Genomic DNA, 19,064 nt, shown 5'->3' on the forward strand with positions numbered 1-19,064 from the left:
ATAAATTGTTATAAGTATAAATATTACTGATGTAGTGATATATCAATATACCTAAATCAAACTGATTTCTACAAAGCAATATTTTTGTTGAACGAATAATAATTTTACTTTTTAGATACCTACAAATTATTTTTTTATTTCCTACTCAAATATATTTCAACAACTAATGTCGTTAATTAATATTTGTAGACAGTAGAACAATTATATTTCTGTATAATATATTGTTACTTTTGAATACAACTTCAGGTATTTATTTATTATTTTTATTTTATATTTATTTATATATTGACATATTGTTACTTTAGAATATAACTTAAGGACTAAGGTATAAATTAAATACATTTTTATATTTCATTTATTTATACTTTTGTATAATATATTGTTACTTTTGAATACAACTTCAGGTATATAGTAAATATATTTATTTTAAAACTTATTTATTATATTCATTTAGATACTGTTATTATAACTTTAGGTATAACGTAAATATGATTCATGTTTTGTTTCAATATATAAATGTAATAAATATAATTTAATCACTAAATTTATACATTTATATGTTGGTAAACTTTTGCTATGTTAAACTAGCTGGTAAACTTTTAAATAAAAAAAATAAATATATTATAATAGTTGTTAGGTTTTTTTTTATGTTTTGCCCCCCCCCCCCCCTTATGAAAAATAGTTCCTGCGCCACTGGCTTTAATTATTCTATTATTTTGACTGTGTGTGTGCTAATCGTTACATCGTTGTTATCCATGTTTTATATTGTATTTTATAGTGTCTATTGTGTAGTCGTGTGTTCAATTATATTCATCGTACTCATCTTAGGCAGTTAGGCTCTTAGAGTCTTAGCACAGATAATAGCTTGCGTCTTCGTAAGTTTTTATATTTGTAACTATAGGTTAGGTATATTATAATTATTATTTATTATTGTTGGACTAGAAGGCCGCAGAAATCATCAATCGCTGTAATTATTATCTATATAATATTTGTTGGGTCATAAGAGAACTGATATTTATATAATTATATTATATTACAGGGAATATTTGTTGGTATAGAAATTAATTCGTGTACACGGTAGAACGGTTGGACATGACCGCGGGTATAATGTTGTTGGCCTCGAAGGAAGACGGCAGTCCAAACGTTTATTTAGTAAAAACAAAATATTGGTTATGAGCGATGAGCTATGAAGTATCACCCAGCTAGACGTCACTTAAAAATGTCACATGACGTGTACATACAAGTTACAACAAAAACATAACAACTTGTGTAAGCAAGCACCTATAACGATTAATCAGAATGTCGTCCAGAGGCCACAGCTACTGTTAATAGGTACTTAGATAATAGAATCAATCCATAAATAAAGTGTGTGTGTGTGTGTTGTACCTATACTTTTATTTAGTACAATATAGTAATAAATTAATAAATATAATAATACTTAAGTATTAATAATATTAAGAAAAAATTGTGGCCCTTCTGGCATATTAGTATTCTGTTATGTTATAATTAAAATAATATTCTATGGTGGTATGTGATACCGTAAGAGCGGGATACTTTGCTTCAAATATATTTCTTTTTTAGCTTAAACCTATACTATAGCTTCAATAACAAAGATAAAAATTACCTGTTCGCGTTGTTTTATATGTAGGTATAGATGTTGAGAGGTAAGAACAAATAAAAAAAATCCGAATGTCATTCTAAGTGACTTACTTACTTATTCCCAAAAATTTGGAACAAAGTAAAATACATTACAGGTTACATTTCACAATGATTAAAACTACCTTACTTTAATGCATATAATAACTATTGGTGCAATGTTTAGTGCTTATGTTTTAACTAATCTGAAACTATACATAATATAATTTTTTTTTTTTTTTAGTTGATTAAAAGTCTTTTTTCAATACATTTTAAATTGAATTTTAATCCCCTGGATTTTGGACAACTTTTTCGTCATGAGTTTTTGTGTTTTTGAAAACAACTCTTTTCGTGGCATACGTCTTGGAGGCGAACTAATAGATTGATGTTCGAAATGTTTGAAAAAAATTGTAATATTAATAAGAACAATATAAAAAAAACTACAATCTCTTATCTCAAAATCGTAATATGCTACGATTGATATCAATAAATATTTTTTTTGGAGCAATGTTTAACCCCTGGAGTAAAGTATCTCGCTCTTACGGTACATTCTTACATACTGTAAGACTACAGTATTGTACCTATAGCAATGCCTAATACAGAATACGTATTGTAAGTATTTATAACGTAACATATTATATTTTGTTAAGTACCCGTTTTGTTTAGGTAATAGGTTGGTATAGACCAATTTTTCTTTCCAATATTAGGTATGTTATTTAGTGCGATGACAATAATAAATTATACTTAGTCCTTAAGGCTTAACGTATCATTTCGAACATCCAAAGGATTACATAAGTAGGTACCAATAATATCAATATAGGTACCTATCATTATATAAAAGACCTATATAAAATAAATGATAAAATCTATATATTACGAGTATTGCGACATTAGTTAGGTACGTATATTATTGTAGGTACAATATTGTAACATTGTGACTTCAAGAGGCACTAACTTTTTAAAAATCAGACATATAATAATATGTATATAACATCCGCTGTATATACGGTGGTCATACCCATAGACAATATTATTATATAGGAACATAAATGTTAAAATGTATAGGTAGGTTTAATATTACCTATGGTCATACCCGCCCGGTGGTGGCTCTGTGACGTTTAGGTATAGACCACGGACGTAGGTACCTATATTAAATACGTTTATACCTACGTCCGTGGTATAGGCTTTAAGTGTATAATATTACGAGCTAAAACTTATATATACAAAAAGTACGTTTGGATGTTGTTGCTGTTTGATTCAACCACAAGTTTTGGTACAATTTATGAAAATTCATGACAATTTCTAGTTTTTAAAAAAAAAGTAGGTAAGTGGATGTCGCTCTGCTGTACAGTAGGTTACAAGTGGGTCACTGTAATGGATGATGTTAAATTTGAATCCAATGATATAATATCATTGTATAAAAAAAACAATTCTGACCGAAAATGGTCAGTCAGCCTATGATATTAAGTGATATTATTGTGAATAAAGTGATTTATATATAACCTATTTACGAGGAACCTTGTCTTAAATTTTCAATCCTTAGCTATAAAAGTTGAACATTTTATACATTTTTAACTACAAAATAATTATTACAATTTAAATTTGATAAATTTTGTCAAAATGTAAACTTATAATACTTATAAAAAAAAATGTCACCTATGTATTTTTAATATTTTTCAATTGCTATTATAACAATATATCAGGAGCCTTGCATTAACTTTTCATGCTTTTTTACCCAAAAGATAAAATTTTATTGATATTTATAAAAAAAAAAAACTAAAAAAATGAAAACTGAAAATATTTGTAAACATCCCAAAATGAGTCAATATATTTTCAAAATTGTACTGTTTTTAGAAAATGAAAATATAAACATTCAGTAAATATTTCATGTATCTACATTCTACAGACTACAGTTATTCGTTTTTGAATAACAATAAAATAACAAAACCGCTACATGAGAAATCGAGTGAATATCCAATATTGTAAAAATATAAATTTCTAACGCTAATAAAAATTTGATTTGACTGGCTTGTAGAAATTTTTTTTTTTTATAAAAGTAGACAAACTTATGAGAAATCTTGTATTACATTTTCAAATCTTAGATTTTAAAAGAAAAACTTATGAATTCTCAACCTAAAATAATTTGCTAATTTTCGTGCTTTTACCGTATTTTATCAAGATTTGAACTATTTAAATGCTCATAAATAAAAACCGTGGCTAGGGATTTTTAATATTTTTGAAATGTTATCGTAACGATATAGTAGAATCTTGTATTCGATTTTCAAGCTTTTTTATCTAACAAATAAAGTTTTATTGACATTCATAGAAAAAAATATTAATAAAATTTGAAACAGAAATGAGAAAATGTCCCTAAACAGTTCAAAACAAATCAAAATATTTTGAAAATGTTATCATGTATAGAAAATTCAAATATAAACGACCAGTTAAAATGTTATGTATATACGTTAATTTATTTTAGAGTTAAACCAAACACCAAAATCGATTTAGTAGAAAACCGATTTTACGAATCTGATAGGAAAGTGAATCTAGTTCGTACTAGGGTACTAAAGTAAAAAATTCCCAATAGTTTTCAAAAGCGACTCTAAAAATACATAGGCACATTTTTTTTTTACAAGCATTATAAGTTCAAATTTTGACAAAATTTATCAAATTTAAAATTTAATAATTATTTTGTAGTTAAAAATGTATAAAATGTTCAACTTTTATAGGTAAGGATTGAAAATTAAGACAAGGTTCCACATAATTAGGTTATATATAAAATACTTTATTCACAATAATATCATCAAATATACTTAGTAATATCATAAGCTGACTGACCATTTTCGCTCAGAATTGTTTTTCTTATACAATGATATTATATCATTGAATTAAAATATAACACCATCCATTACAGTGAGTAGTGACCCACTTGTAAGTTGTAACCTACTGTACATCAGAGCGACATCCACTTACCCACTTTTATTTTTATTTTTGAGTCTGACTAGTCTTTAGAGTTTGGCTACCTAAGCTATGAAATAGTTTTATAAATAATAAATTAAACCGTTTTTGTAAATTCTTCTAAGAGTTACCATTATAAGTCATTCACAATATTAATTCTACATTGTGAAATCAACTAATTAAAACAATTTTTTTAAAAATCCCAAGTGGGGGTAATCGCTGTGTCACCCCTTCCCCCCATAAATCCATCTCTCAATCTCTGGGTTAAGTAGATATGGGGGATTAATCTATTTGAGAAATGTAGTAATTACTATTGATATAACTATATCAGTATAAATAATTTGTAAAAAGAATCGAAGTATAATAATTAATATAACATCTAGTATTACATAGTATTATAGTTTATATTTGTATAAAACCATTTTTAAGGATTATTATCCTTAGTTTAAACATTTTAATAATTAAGAAACTAATCATAAGAATTTTGATTTGGGTACCTACATCAGAAATCATCCACTAAATAATTTGCAATAAATAGGGGAAGGGGGTTCTCATTTGAAAAATAGATGTTTGTATTGCCATAGAAAACTCTTTAAGTAGTACAAAAAATATAAGAAATTTGATATGGTTTTTAGGTACCTATATTTAAAAATTTGAAAAATCAGAATTTGAATAAATTCACTATTAAAGCGAAGAAATAGTGTGAACATGCTTAAAAAATAACCCTGTACGGCTGTACATATTACAACAGTTTTATTTAATCAATATTTAAAAACCTATGATGTGCATTCCGGTATTCCACAAGTGATTACATTTCTCCTTTTTTAATTAATATTTTTATAAAATATGATATTGTTTATTCAATCAACTACTCTAAAACATTACTTTTTGCTGATTATACTAAAATATTTAAAATCACTAACTGACGCCAAGTATCTCCAGAAGAACTTAATAAGTTTTATTCATTTGTGCAAATGTAATGGTCTTTTTTTAAATATTAACAAATGTCTAAAAATTACGTTTTCAAAAAGCTTTCAAGCTTGTCTTTCAACTTTAACCTAAATAATATTATTTTTTCTAATACTAATTCAGGTAAAGACCTTAGTATTCTTTTTAACTCCAAACTTTTATTATCTATTTTCATATTATCTCTATTAAAAACAAAGCATTCTCTCTGTTTAGTCTTATAATGTGTAATTGTTCCTCATTTAATGATCCATTGACTTTCAAATGTATATTTACTTCCATCGGCAGGTCTCATCTTGAGTATCTTACAATTATCTGGGACTCTAATACCAGGGCTTGAAACCGAAAATATTTTTTTCGATTTCGGTTTTAGTTTCGGTTATTGGTATTTATTTTTTCCGATTTCAATTTCGGTTTCGGTTATCGGTACTGATTTTTTCCGATTTCGGTTTCAGTTTCAGTTATCACGGTACTGATTTTTTCCGATTTCGGTTTCGGTTTCGGTTATCGGTATTTATTCTTTCCGATTTTGATTTCGTTTATCGGTATTGATTTTTTCCGATTTCGGTCTCGGTTACGAATATCGGCATTGATTTTTTCCGATTTCGATTTCGGTTTCGGTTTCAGATATCAGTATTGATTTTTTCCGATTTCGGTTTCGGATACCGGTATTGATTTTTTCCGATTTCGATTTCAGTTTCAATATCGGTTTTAAACCCAAGATTATTATTATATTATTATAATAATTTATAATGACATATATACTCGCACATATTATATACCTTTAAAGGGGAAAATTACGCGTAGAAAATATTGATAAATTGTAATATTCATCGTTCCGGTGGTGTATTTTGGGTGACCGAGAATCCGATCACCTCCCTGATCTGTGTAGTGTATGGCAATGCTATATTATATAAATAATAAATATTACATGGTATTTGATCTAGTGGTTCCCCACCTTGGGAGATTTCTGGCAAAGCCACTGCATACTTCACACCAAGTATGAAAAAATACAAAACAATTCTTTTCTATTATTTTAACTAGATAAATACCTTTATAAATAACTAAAAAAAACTGTGTTTGTATAATTTTTGGAATTTTTGGTTACAGTATGAACTACTTACATGGAACCTCTTTTTAAATTTTAAATCCTTAGCTATAATATATTGAACATTTTATACATTTTTAAGTTTTTAAGTGCAAAATAATTTACAGGTACATTTTCAATTTGATAAACGTGATTTACCTAACGTGAGATCTAATATCATAGAAGTATAGAATATAATAGAAACGACACTCAAACCACGATCGATCTGTTTACACGTCCAATTTGTTTTTACGATACTAATTTTTTTGGACTCCATATTATGATGTTGTAATAAATAATCATAACTTATAATGTATTTACTATTTAATATTGATTATGCTCTGTATGGTAGAACAATTTTACATAAACACGATATTTATTATTTACTACCATAATTATTATTATGCTGCAGTATATATATTATATTATTCATAGTTTTCCACCAGACATTCAATTAGGTATGTATTTAAAATATTTCTTATTTATAGAGTTTTTCAAATGTTAGATATTAATGTTATAATTTTTCGATTTCCGTTCCGGATATTGGTGTTTTTTTCGGATTTCGTTTTTAGTTTCAAAAATCGGTATTATTTTTTTTTCAATTTCGTTTTCGGTATCGAATATCGGTAATTACTTATTCCGAATTTGTTTTCGGTTTCGGATATCAGTATTTATTTTTTTCCGATTTCGGATATCGGTATATATTTTTTCCGATTTGGTTTTTGGTTTTGAATACCGGTTTTGAATTTTTCCGATTTCGATTTCGGTTTTGATTACCGGTATTGGTTTTTTTCGATTTTGTTTTTGGTTTCGGTATCGATTTCGGTTTTTAACGGTTTTAACTGGTATTCAAAATCGGTATCGAATATCGGTTTCAAGCCCTGTCTAATACTATTGGTCCTTAAATATATAGAAGCTGTTCAAAACAATTTTTTTTGTTTTATTAGTTTTAAATTCAATATCGCAAGGCCTCATTTAACCCATTAGCGCCCAAATTATTTTTTTTTTAAATTTTCATTAAATTTTTGTTGACAACTTCTATAAATACACTCATATTAAAATAATTTTTTTTTTTTAAATAGAGCCTATAAAGTAGTATAAATGTTGCCATATGTTAACGCTGGGCGCTAATGGGTTAAAGGCTGGGTAAGTTAAAGATATTTTTTAACTTGTTATAAGTAAGTTAAGTATTTTTTTTTTAATTAAGTTAAAAGTTTTTAAAACAACAGTTAAGTTTAAATTAAGTTAACAAATAATGTTAACTTAACTTAAATTCAACTAATAAGTTAATTAAAAAAAAAAAAAAATAATGCGTTGAAAAGGTATTAAAATAACTAATAAGACGTGTTAATCACTTGGATACTAATATACCTATGCATGAAGTTACATACATATTGTTTTTACATATCATTTTAGAACTCTATGGTCATTTAAATTTAGATTTTAGTGTGAATCTGCTTAGGTACTGTATTGTAACATTTATAATTCAAAAAATAAATTACTTAGGTAATCATTTAAAAATTATAAAATCTACTATTTTTATAGTAAAATTTTTATTTAAAATATCTATTAAATTTTAATAACAATGTAATCTCAACATTTTGATCTACCATTGATTCTCCTTTTTAGTAACTGTCCTCCAGCACTAAAAAGTCGCTCAACATGTGTAGATGAAGAGACGGCAGTATTATATATTTCTTTAAGTGCGTTTAGTAATTCTGAAGGAGATTTAATATTTTAGACAAATAATTGTTAACAAATAGTTTATAATCATTATTTGAATCCAAAACATCATTTTCTTCAAAACCAAAAAAATCATCTTCAAAGTCACTATTATGACATTTTGCAGATGTTGGATGGAAGTCGACTGAAGATTTTCTTGGGAATTTGTTATTATTGATAAGTTGTTAATTATGGTTTCCATAAGTTTATGTTTTATGTCGTTCCAATCATCTTCTAATATCCATTTAAGTTTGAATTTTGGAACCATACAAGCAGCCACTTGACACATCTTTGACCCATATATCTCATGAATCTAATAACAAAAATTATCTTGACATTATTTGAGTTTAATTAGGTGTAAAACAAATTAAAATAATTAAGATTTAAACAATCTCTGTTCGTTTCATAATTTTTTTTTTTTTGCATAGCGTATCATTTTAACCCGTCAGTAGGCGCGTATGAGCGCGGCGTTTATTAATTTACTAATTTAGGAACCACTGGTTTCAATTTCATTTTTACATTTTTGATACCTACGTACTTTATACTATCATATCTGGAAATTGTTCTATAAATAAAATAACCCAATCCATAGTCTTATGTTGAAATGACAATAGATCATACTTGTCAGTTCCAATAAATATATAACTGATATACATATTATCCATATACATTATTTTTTTTATTTTCATCTCAAAGTATTATTATTTTTTAAAACTATAACTATAATTAACTATAATTTATGTATTTTACTCCAAGTATGATTTATAATTTTCAATAATCATAATGTATGTTTTTTTAAATTTTTATTAAAGAGATTTTAGATTTTTAATTATAAAAAGTTTTGACTAAGTATTGTAACTACCATTTATTAATAATAAATAAACTAAGTGATCCTAATTAATTATTCATAATAAAATTTTCATTTACAGTTCGATTTACAACTTTAATTATTAAAATCTGGGAATGTAAGCGCCGCGCTCATACGCCCCCTACTGACGGGTTAACTTAGGTACTCTCCTCTTAGTGCAATAAGTGGAGTTGAAATTAACATTTCTAAATCATTGCATGTAATATATTTTCCCCTCCGTACAGAAGTTTATTCTAGTTCTAAACAACTCCATTATTACTAATTTCTACTGCATTAAATGCCCGCTACTTAGGTATGTTTTTTAGACAAACGACTCAACTGAGCCAAACACATTTTACACTAAGAGATCAATGCAACAATAATATTTAGTCACCATCAACCCTTAAAGCTTTAATTTATTTAGTTTAAATTGTTATGATATAGTAATATTATTAATTATATTTGTATAATGTGTTATTAATCAGTGTTAATAAATGAAAACATGTATTAGAATTCAAATAATTTATGTTATAAAAATTGAAATGTTTGCTATTTAAATAATAATTTATCAATTAAATCAGAAAATATATTACCTTTTATCTAATCCTCTCTTAACTCTTAAGAGCAATAATCAATGGTTTGTAAAAAATTATATTTTTCATATGCTCAGCGATTTATGTACTGCATTTATAGTAAGGAGCAAATATCCCAAGGATACATTTTTATCACTCTACCATTTGTCCAAAGCTCTAGATATAGGTTTCATGACCTAAAATATAAGACAATCTTTAGAATTTATTTTAAACATATTAGGAAATAAATATTATATATGCATATTTATACATACAATTTACATTGCAGTATTCGTGTAGGAATGAGTCTTCCTGAGGTCCTGAAATGGTAGGCAGTTGTATATCATTACAAACATTTTCAATCTTATCAATATTTGCAACAATGCATTTTGTAGCATCATAATATGAATTCCATACATAAAATATATTATATTATTATTTATTAAAAATTAGTTTTTTTTTTTAATACATAATATTATTATTTAAAATAATTAGGAAATATTGATTGTTTGTGATTGTTATGGAAATCAAATTTGGTTTCACGATTTTCAACAATCTCATCAAATTAAATATCGAGGTCACGAGGCTAGACAATTTAATACAAGGTCTTTCATACAAGTAGTTCATACTTTTATCGAAAAATTACAGATAATTTTAGGAAAATTGGTATGCAGATACAGTGGGTTTTCAAAAATGAATTCATTCTGGTAGGGCGTATATGAAATTTACGTCTTGCTTACTATGGCTGACAGTTGAAACATGATAAATATATTTTTTTAAAGTAATAATAATAGAGGTAATAGGGGGGGGGCTTCAGCCCATTAGCCCCCTCCTGCATACGCCATTGATTCAGATGTAACTTGGGGATAAATGTCAAAAGTATAAATGTAAATTAGATTAAATTAATTAAAAAACATTTTGTGAAAGGAACACGATTACTGCTAATATTAAAGTCTTAATTATTATACAAATAATGGATGTTTCAAAAGCTGTCAACTATTAACATTCATTGTAAATAGTCTTTGATCGATTTATATGTAAGTAACTACCATAAAATTATTACCTCTGAAAAAAAATTCGAACAATTTAATACAATGATTCTCATAAATTGATTTTACAGCAGACTGAAAATACAAAAATAAATTTGTACAACATTTATTAAGCGTACACCTCCCAAATACAAATTTTGACAAAATTTGTTATTATAAAAAAAATATTACGAAATGTACTATACTTTTATTATATTATAATTGTATTAGTTGCAAACTCTTTTTTTTTTTTTAGGAATTAGGAGTTATATGATTGATGATTTAATCAATCTATACATTACTTTATAAATATGCTTATAAAAATATATTTCAATTCTATGTTGACATATACATTTAAGTACCTACATTTACACATTACATAAATATTTAATTAATAATTATATAGGTACTAATATACTATATTATTATTTTTAAATTATCAGTGTCTTTAATATTATTATCTATCTATCACTTGTCTCTTAACCTAATAACCATTGCAACCAAAATAATCATCGAGTATTTAAATTATTTTACTATCTTAAATAATATTATATTTAAGTATTCATGAACCTATAAGTTATAATTTTGTTAAATATGTTTTGAAAATGCTTAACTCAAAATGTATAAATTATTATTCTGAATTATAAGAAAAAATATTTTAAATAAATATAAATACTAAGATATTAAAAAAGAAAAAAAAATACATATTATTTTTATATACTTAGTATAAAGTGATATAACTATATAAATTAAGTATTAATGTACATATTGCATATCTGTATTATTGATCAAAAATTAAATATATTATTTCAATACTGTAAGTACAAAATTGTTTCCAACCAAATCTATAAATGAGTTAGCCTAGCATAAATAAAAATACACAATATTTTTAATTGATTTAAAAACTAAACTATGAATTATAAGTTATAACTAATGATTGTGAGATTGTTTTTTTGAGCTCATAATTGAATTTAATCAGTATTGATTCACTAATTCATATAAAATATAAATATAAAATACAATTATGTAAGATCATTTAAAAAGGATAATTACCTAAAACTTTTGACAATATTTGCTGCATTGTCAGTGACTATTAATGTTGTTTTAGTCTGAATTTTAAATTTGTTGAGTACTTTGTTTATAAATTCAGCAATATTGTCATATGTCTGTCTTCCTATAATTTGTCTACATGCAAGTCCTTTCAAACATCTTTCCAACTTTTGAGGATTAATCCAATGGATAGTAAATTCTATGTATGATCTAAAATAATAAAAAATTATAACTTAACATAATATTATATGAAATAGAAAAATTCAACAGATACAAAATGTCCAAAATATTTACTTGTGGAATATGCTCCAGTAGTTTTGTTAATCTTACCTTTAAATTTGATAATAGGTCAATTCACTCTAATATAAAAACTAACAGCACACAATTGAATCTTCTGAACGAACATTTGCTATAACGTACGTGTGTAAGACGGAGACAACACATGCGGGTGCGACGTCCTCTTAATGTCCAGCCTTGGATTATACCGCCAGTAACTTTTTAAATCTTAAATTCTTAGCTGATCAAAGAAATGATTCTAATGTTATTCTTTTAAAAACAATAATAAATAATAGTTTAGTTGATTCCCATTTATTAAGTCTTTTTAACCTCAAAACTCATAATATTAGAGATCCCTGTTTATTTTATATTCCACATGCTTCCCTTAGATACATGTTATTCTCCCCTATTCTATTAATACTGAAATTATTTTTTTCTTTAAATATATTATATTGTAATAGTTATTATTTTTATAAATTGTTATATTTCTATATAATTTTTCATTCTAATTTCTATTTCGTAATTACCAAGCCCTTTTCTGTATTTGTATTTGGACTTAATTAACATGTTCGTGACCAAAATAAATAAATACATAATTAAGAGCACGTTACACCAACATTTGTTGTCCCCGTCTTACAAGTGCCTAACATAGCAAATGTTATACTTTTAGTAATATATGCTGACAGACTCATCTATGCTTGTTTTTCGTATACAAGTATACAATTATTTAATATTATTAAATTTAAATTCAACATATCCATTATATGACCCATACGGCACCTAATGTACAACAAAGCGGTACCCACTTGCCTAACCTTTAAAAAAAATTTAATTAACAATTATTACGCGAACAAATTTCATAAACATTTTTATTTGAAATGTAGTAAATATTATTTAATTAAAAAATATTTAATATATTAATTTCAATGAATACAATATTTATATATTTTATATGAAGTTTGTACAAGATTTAATAAATAAATATTTTGAAATAAAAATAAAAAAAAAAACATTCAATTTTTGCTCCAGTCTAGTGTCTTATACACCAAAAACGGGCTCTAAAGTCATCCGAACAAGTCAAAAATGCTGCTGAATTTGGAGAATGCACTATTGAACGAATAGGTCCATTATGGCCTACAAAATAATTCTCAATGAAAACATTTTAATAAAATAATTGCATTTGACAAAATTAATTACCCAGTGATAAAAGATTCTGTCGAGAAGCATTCCGTGCATTCCATGTACACAACGATGTAGTGACTTCATCTGGAAACATGACAAACTCCTCAGTATGATTAAACAATGCTTGAGTATGGTGTTCTTGTTTTCCTATTCAGAAACATTGATACATTGATTATACAATCGTAATGAAAAAAACGCTAGTTTACCTATGGTTCCAGCTCCAGTATATGCAATCAGGCATCTACTAGTAGACAACTCCCAAAGTTTCACTAAAGAATCTTTGCCTGATGACAAGATGTACTAAAATTCAAATAATAGAAAATTATTTAACTTAGTGCTTATAAAAATAAACTAATAAAAATTATTACCTTTCCATTTCTTGAAAATGTCACAGAACACACTTGACTACCATTGTGTGCTCTTTCAAAGGTGTTAACACATTTATTAGACACGCCGTCCCACAATTTAATTGAACCATCTCGACTAGAGGACACAAAGTATTTGGCACCTGGTTCAAACCTAATACATTATTATAAATAATTGAATAAGCATTAAAAATAAGATAATTTTTCTAATACTTTATTGATGTAACAGGACCAGTATGTTGTTGGCTAGGAACTGAACATACATAACTTTGAACCGTATTTATGTCATAAAGTCTTATGATTGGGCAATTGGTGCCCACTACCATATAGTTTCCAAGGGGATGAAAACTTATACATCTTATTGGTACCACATCCTGTAATGTTAAGTTGTATGAGGTTAAAATAATTTGTGAAACATAGAATTTAACTAAACATCATACGGTTATTGTCTTGTACGCTTTTTTCACAGTTATTTTTGAATAATCAAAAAATTTAACATGACAATCTCTAGAACCTGAAGCCAAAATTGGTTTGTTAGGGTGAAAATCCAAGCATGTCACTCCTTCCAAATGATCATACAAAGTCCGAATTACTGGATGACCTTGTCCTTCTATAATATCAGTGCTACCAATCTCGTGTGCTTTAGCCAGCATTCTTTCAATATCCAAAATCTATAAATATTATTTTAATAAGTCATTAAATTGTATGTTGTAAAATATAATTACTTTGATTGATGCATCACTGCTTCCTGTTGCAATTAACTGTCCGTCCGGACTAAAAGCACCAGCGTTACAGGCACCTTTGTGGGATGTTACATATATAGTTTCATAAAGCGATGGTTGAGGAGCAGTACAAATAACATCAGTATCAAATTCCAAATCTAATAAAATTATGTAAAAAATTGAGTACACAAATGTATGATAGGTATATAAATCATTAAGCATACCGATCCCCGGTCCGATTAACATTTGTTGGATTGGATTTAAGTTTAATGCTTGTTCAGATTCTTTTTGTCTGTCGGTTTCATGTTGTAAACCTTTCATCACTACACTCCTAAGTCGATCCGATGGAGAACAAGGTGGATCAGCATTCACTTGAACAGCTAAGCTTGAAGCAATTGATGTATGCCCATCATAAAAAAGTTGACTAAACCAAATTGAAATAAGTACAAATGAAAATGCTATGGGTTAGTGAATTACAAAAAGGCTTTGTACTTTACCTTATAATGAGTCTGTATAAATGATCACTATCCTTAATACACATTTCAGGTTTGCCATTATTTATTTCACTCATATTAAATGTCTATTGAACTTAATCTCGTACAAAAATTATTAATAGTACCTAATTCTAGAAAATAAAATTGTTATTCATGTTTTCTTTGAGATCATATTATAATGTAGTGTATTAATAATATATTAAAACAAGTAAGAAACTTGTACGAAGTAATATTATAATACATTACAACATTGTAAAAATTCTTGTTTACTTTATTAGTTTATATTATTATTATAATATCCCCAACGGTTCTTGTCACTCGTGTTTGAAATATGATAACACTATCACTTTTGTACACGTACCACCCATAGATAATATAACAATATATATTATATTATCTATGGTACCACCAAGTACCACCTACGTCCAAAACTGAAAACATAAATATACGTATCATAGAACAATGTATTACTCTTGACTGAATAAATGTATATAGTCATGGTATTTCTATTAGATTATCATGATTTATAATACAATAGGTTTACAGTATTCATTGTATTGTATTAATTATACTATTGCCAGGTGGCGGGTTGCATAAAAAATGTATTCATTTATTGGTTCAATATAATGTAACGGCCTTAACACGGGCCAATAAATCATGTTTAAGGGATCATTAGCTCACTCTGCTTGATTCCTTAAGCGTTTACCTAGTAATTGTTCAGGCAACCGTGAAACCGCCAGTGTATTAAATTAATAATTATTATGGGTATAACAATTTTTGGTCGCGAAGAACGGTATCACTGCTTGCGCTGGGTACCGAATCCTAGGTACTAAGATCCACGGTCTTAGATTATGATCTAAGAACCCAGTATTCAAGGTTTATATATTATAATCTATTATAATATATTTATATAATTATTTATATCTACTATAATCTAAAAACCTTGACTTTCTAGTTCTCCCGGAAGGTGATAAGAAACAGTGACGGACCTAGGATTTTGTTTTGGGGGGGACCCAATATTTTTTTACATCAATACATATTTTATAAAAACACTTATATTAGTATAATAATATTTTAAAATATATTATTAATTATAATGTATTATACAAGTGTACGCAGATAAAAAAGTATTAAAATTAAAAATATTTGTATATAAAAAAAATATAATTCAAAGTAGTGCTTTATAAACAAAATTTTAAACGTCTAGAATGTTGTTTTGCAAACAAATCAATTACTTCTTCTGGTTTTATATAAATTTGATAATGAATATTTAATAATGATAACCCATTCAAACAATTGTATCACTGAACTAAATACATGGAACACGTATTTGTGTATAATTCTCGTATATGAAAAATGAGACCATAAGGGAGCCGTCATATCTTAGATCATATATTAGTATTATTATGATCTAAGCGTCATGCTCATATGCTTTCCGACTTTTCATAACTTTTAACATTAATATTGTGATGATGATAACAATTTTCATAGATAACATAATATTTCACCATGTTTTCCCTTGACACGGAATGCATATGGCGACTTCCTATGAGACTCATATTATGAATAATGCAAGCGTTCTATGTATTTAGTTCAGTGGATTTTATCCCATTGTCGTTCTTAAATACAATTTGATTCTTTTTAAGCTAAAAAAAAATCCCTCACTTGTTGATGTTGTTACAGATAATACAGCAAGAATAAGTAAAAGTTGCCGTATGTTTGGGAAATATCCACCTTCAGTCTCTTTAAATACTTCCATAGCCGTACTGAATTTTGATTTTTTTTTTCTGGTTGTTTAGCCCAATGTAACTGCCATATCATGATTTCAGCTATAAAAATTCAATAGAAATTATTTCGTTAACATAATGGGTAGATATGTTTATTATTTTACCTTTTAATTCGTGAAGTGTTCCTGGTAAATCTGATTCATAGAAAGATGCACCTTTTAAAATATCCTCTTCAGATTGAGCATTTAAGTAATTTGGTATAAGTTGTTGTATTTGTATAAGTTGGTATAAGTGATTGTCCAAAAACATAGTTTGAATAGACGTTATAAAATTATCCAAAACTGAAAAAAACTGTAATTTTAAATATTCTTCAGTACTTGAAGTAGTTAAATTTGATCGGTGAGCTTGTCTTTTATATATCCGTGGAATTTTAATATCAATATTTAACACACCTGCTTTAGACACAGCACGATTAAAAAAATCAGTGGATTTTGTTTCTTCTCTGTTATTTTTAAGAGCAGCCAACACAATATTTATTATTTGAATACACTTTGTTATATCTAAATCTAGATTTTGTAGCTGACGTGATATTAGCAAAGTTATTGACAATATTTCGACTGCTACTTCCAAAGACAAAATAAATTCAAAATTTAATTCTGATTGAAGAAGTCCATTGCATTTTAAAAGTATATTTCCATCTTAATTACCTATTATATCTTCCAAAAATATTCAATAGACAAAAGCACATCCGAAAATCTAAGAATCGCCTCATGAGATTCAACCCATCACGTTTCCCATAGTTTTATTAAAATAACAGATTTTGATGTCGGTGAATGTTCAGTGCTTACTATTTTAAACAAATCAACTCTTTTTGGGGAATCACGTACAAAATTGCATAGGAACTTCTTTAACGGTCGAAAATAATTGTTTATGTGTAATCCACCACTGATAAGAAATGTATACCAGTATCTCATAGACTTTTTATTAATATAATATAGTATAAGGTCAATGACCAGTATTATATACCAGTGATATTATATTCTAGGAAAAACCACCTCACTCCCCCCAGCAAACCTCCTGTACCTATGTTCCCTTTATTATTTTAAGGACTATTCATCCGTATTAAGTGACACACGCGAAATTGCGAAAACAATAATACATTCAATCGTTTTATCCCTGACGAGTCTTTCAATATCAATCGGATTAGCGCCATTAGCTTTAATGAGGTTGAGGTACAGTGTTATATGTTCGTTCTTCCCAGAGCAGAATGACTCGATATTTCATGTAGCGCAGCACAAATCAGTTTAAGCGAATCTCCTCAATTCAAAGTTCGTATATCCCGGCACTGTTCGTTAGAAAGGTAAGAACGTCAAACGATTACAATAATACTCTAACACTGATTTTGGTTAGAAACACTTTTATTGCTGTAAAATCAAACGTAACATAAAACACATGGGCCGTGTACAGTCGCTAATTCGCATACGAACGTCACACCCTTACTCAGCTATTCACATGACAAATTATATATAATTAAATAATTTGTTATATTTATATAATTTGTCATGGCTATTCAGCTGTATCCAAACAGTGTAAACATAAATCAGTCAGCCGGCCGATTTTCTGGATGCAAAGTTCACGACAACTACAGTGGTAGTGCCTGGTTGCAGTGTCGCCCAAAATCGACCTTTTGGTTTTTGCCCAAATGACCTTTTTTACCCAAACACAAAATAGAGTGATTTGGTTTTCGCCCAAAGAAATATTATTCATAGTAAACGAAAAAATATTTTGATTACCACTGTATTTTTTTTCTTATTGAAAATTTGATTATATTGGTAAAATTTGATTGGTGTACTAATGAACAATGATACATACCTTATATTCTTATGGCGGTCAACGTGTTAAATGGTCGTGACGACACTTCATTGAACCACATTTTCAGTCAACACGATCAAATATAAAAAAAAAAATTATACTAAACAAAATAGTTAACTATGGAAAAATATGTTCTATTAGGGTTCCATACGGTAAAACGGGACCCTATTACTAAGGCTCCGCTGTCCGTCCGTCTGTCACCAGGCTGTATCTCATAAACCATGAAAGTTAGACAGTTGAAATTTTCACAGATGTATTTCTGTTGCTGCTATATCAACAAACACTAAAAATCCGTCAAAATATTATATAATATAAGCGTGGTGTTGTCAAGATGATTATAGATAATGGCAAGGCTGGGCAAGTTAATGATTTTTTTTAACTCAGTTAAGTTAATTACACCAATAACAAAAAGTTAAATGTTAAAAGTTAATTCAACTATAGGTTAACTCAGTTTAGTTAAAAGTTAATACACAATTTTTATTAACTTTTTATTAAGATAAAATTGTTGTTTATACAACGCTAGTGTACTTAATTTTTTTCCAACCCAAAACTAAATTATAG

The 19,064-nt window shown here is 27.3% G+C and overlaps 1 protein-coding gene and 1 long non-coding RNA gene across 4 annotated transcripts; both read right to left on the reverse strand.

Annotated features, from left to right (window-relative positions):
* Positions 1 to 8,104: 8,104 nt before the first annotated feature.
* LOC107884668 lies at positions 8,105 to 10,206 on the reverse strand. Its single transcript, XR_001680067.2, has 3 exons — positions 10,063 to 10,206; positions 9,809 to 9,984; positions 8,105 to 8,681 (listed from the first exon to the last, which is right to left on the reverse strand). It is a non-coding gene; the product is annotated as an uncharacterized LOC107884668 (long non-coding RNA).
* Positions 10,207 to 13,104: 2,898 nt separating this feature from the next.
* LOC100163977 (cleavage stimulation factor subunit 1-like) lies at positions 13,105 to 18,289 on the reverse strand. 3 transcript variants are annotated; one of them, XM_016807312.2, is made up of 12 exons: positions 16,796 to 18,286; positions 16,570 to 16,733; positions 15,175 to 15,335; positions 14,908 to 15,035; positions 14,635 to 14,834; positions 14,414 to 14,568; positions 14,129 to 14,359; positions 13,902 to 14,062; positions 13,692 to 13,842; positions 13,530 to 13,623; positions 13,339 to 13,470; positions 13,105 to 13,275 (listed from the first exon to the last, which is right to left on the reverse strand). In XM_016807312.2, the coding sequence occupies exons 4-12, from the start codon at positions 14,979 to 14,981 to the stop codon at positions 13,172 to 13,174; spliced, it is 1,302 nt and encodes a 433-aa protein (XP_016662801.1). In that variant the 5' UTR covers positions 14,982 to 15,035; positions 15,175 to 15,335; positions 16,570 to 16,733; positions 16,796 to 18,286; the 3' UTR covers positions 13,105 to 13,171. The 3 variants fall into 3 exon arrangements, with proteins under 3 accessions (XP_016662801.1, XP_029346245.1, XP_029346246.1); XM_029490385.1 differs by having other exon boundaries at positions 14,414 to 14,834; positions 16,796 to 18,289; XM_029490386.1 differs by lacking the exons at positions 15,175 to 15,335; positions 16,570 to 16,733; positions 16,796 to 18,286 and having other exon boundaries at positions 14,414 to 14,834; positions 14,908 to 15,058.
* Positions 18,290 to 19,064: the final 775 nt, after the last annotated feature.

Source organism: Acyrthosiphon pisum, chromosome A2, assembly GCF_005508785.2.
Source record: "Acyrthosiphon pisum isolate AL4f chromosome A2, pea_aphid_22Mar2018_4r6ur, whole genome shotgun sequence".
Taxonomy (NCBI): Eukaryota; Metazoa; Arthropoda; class Insecta; order Hemiptera; family Aphididae; genus Acyrthosiphon; species Acyrthosiphon pisum.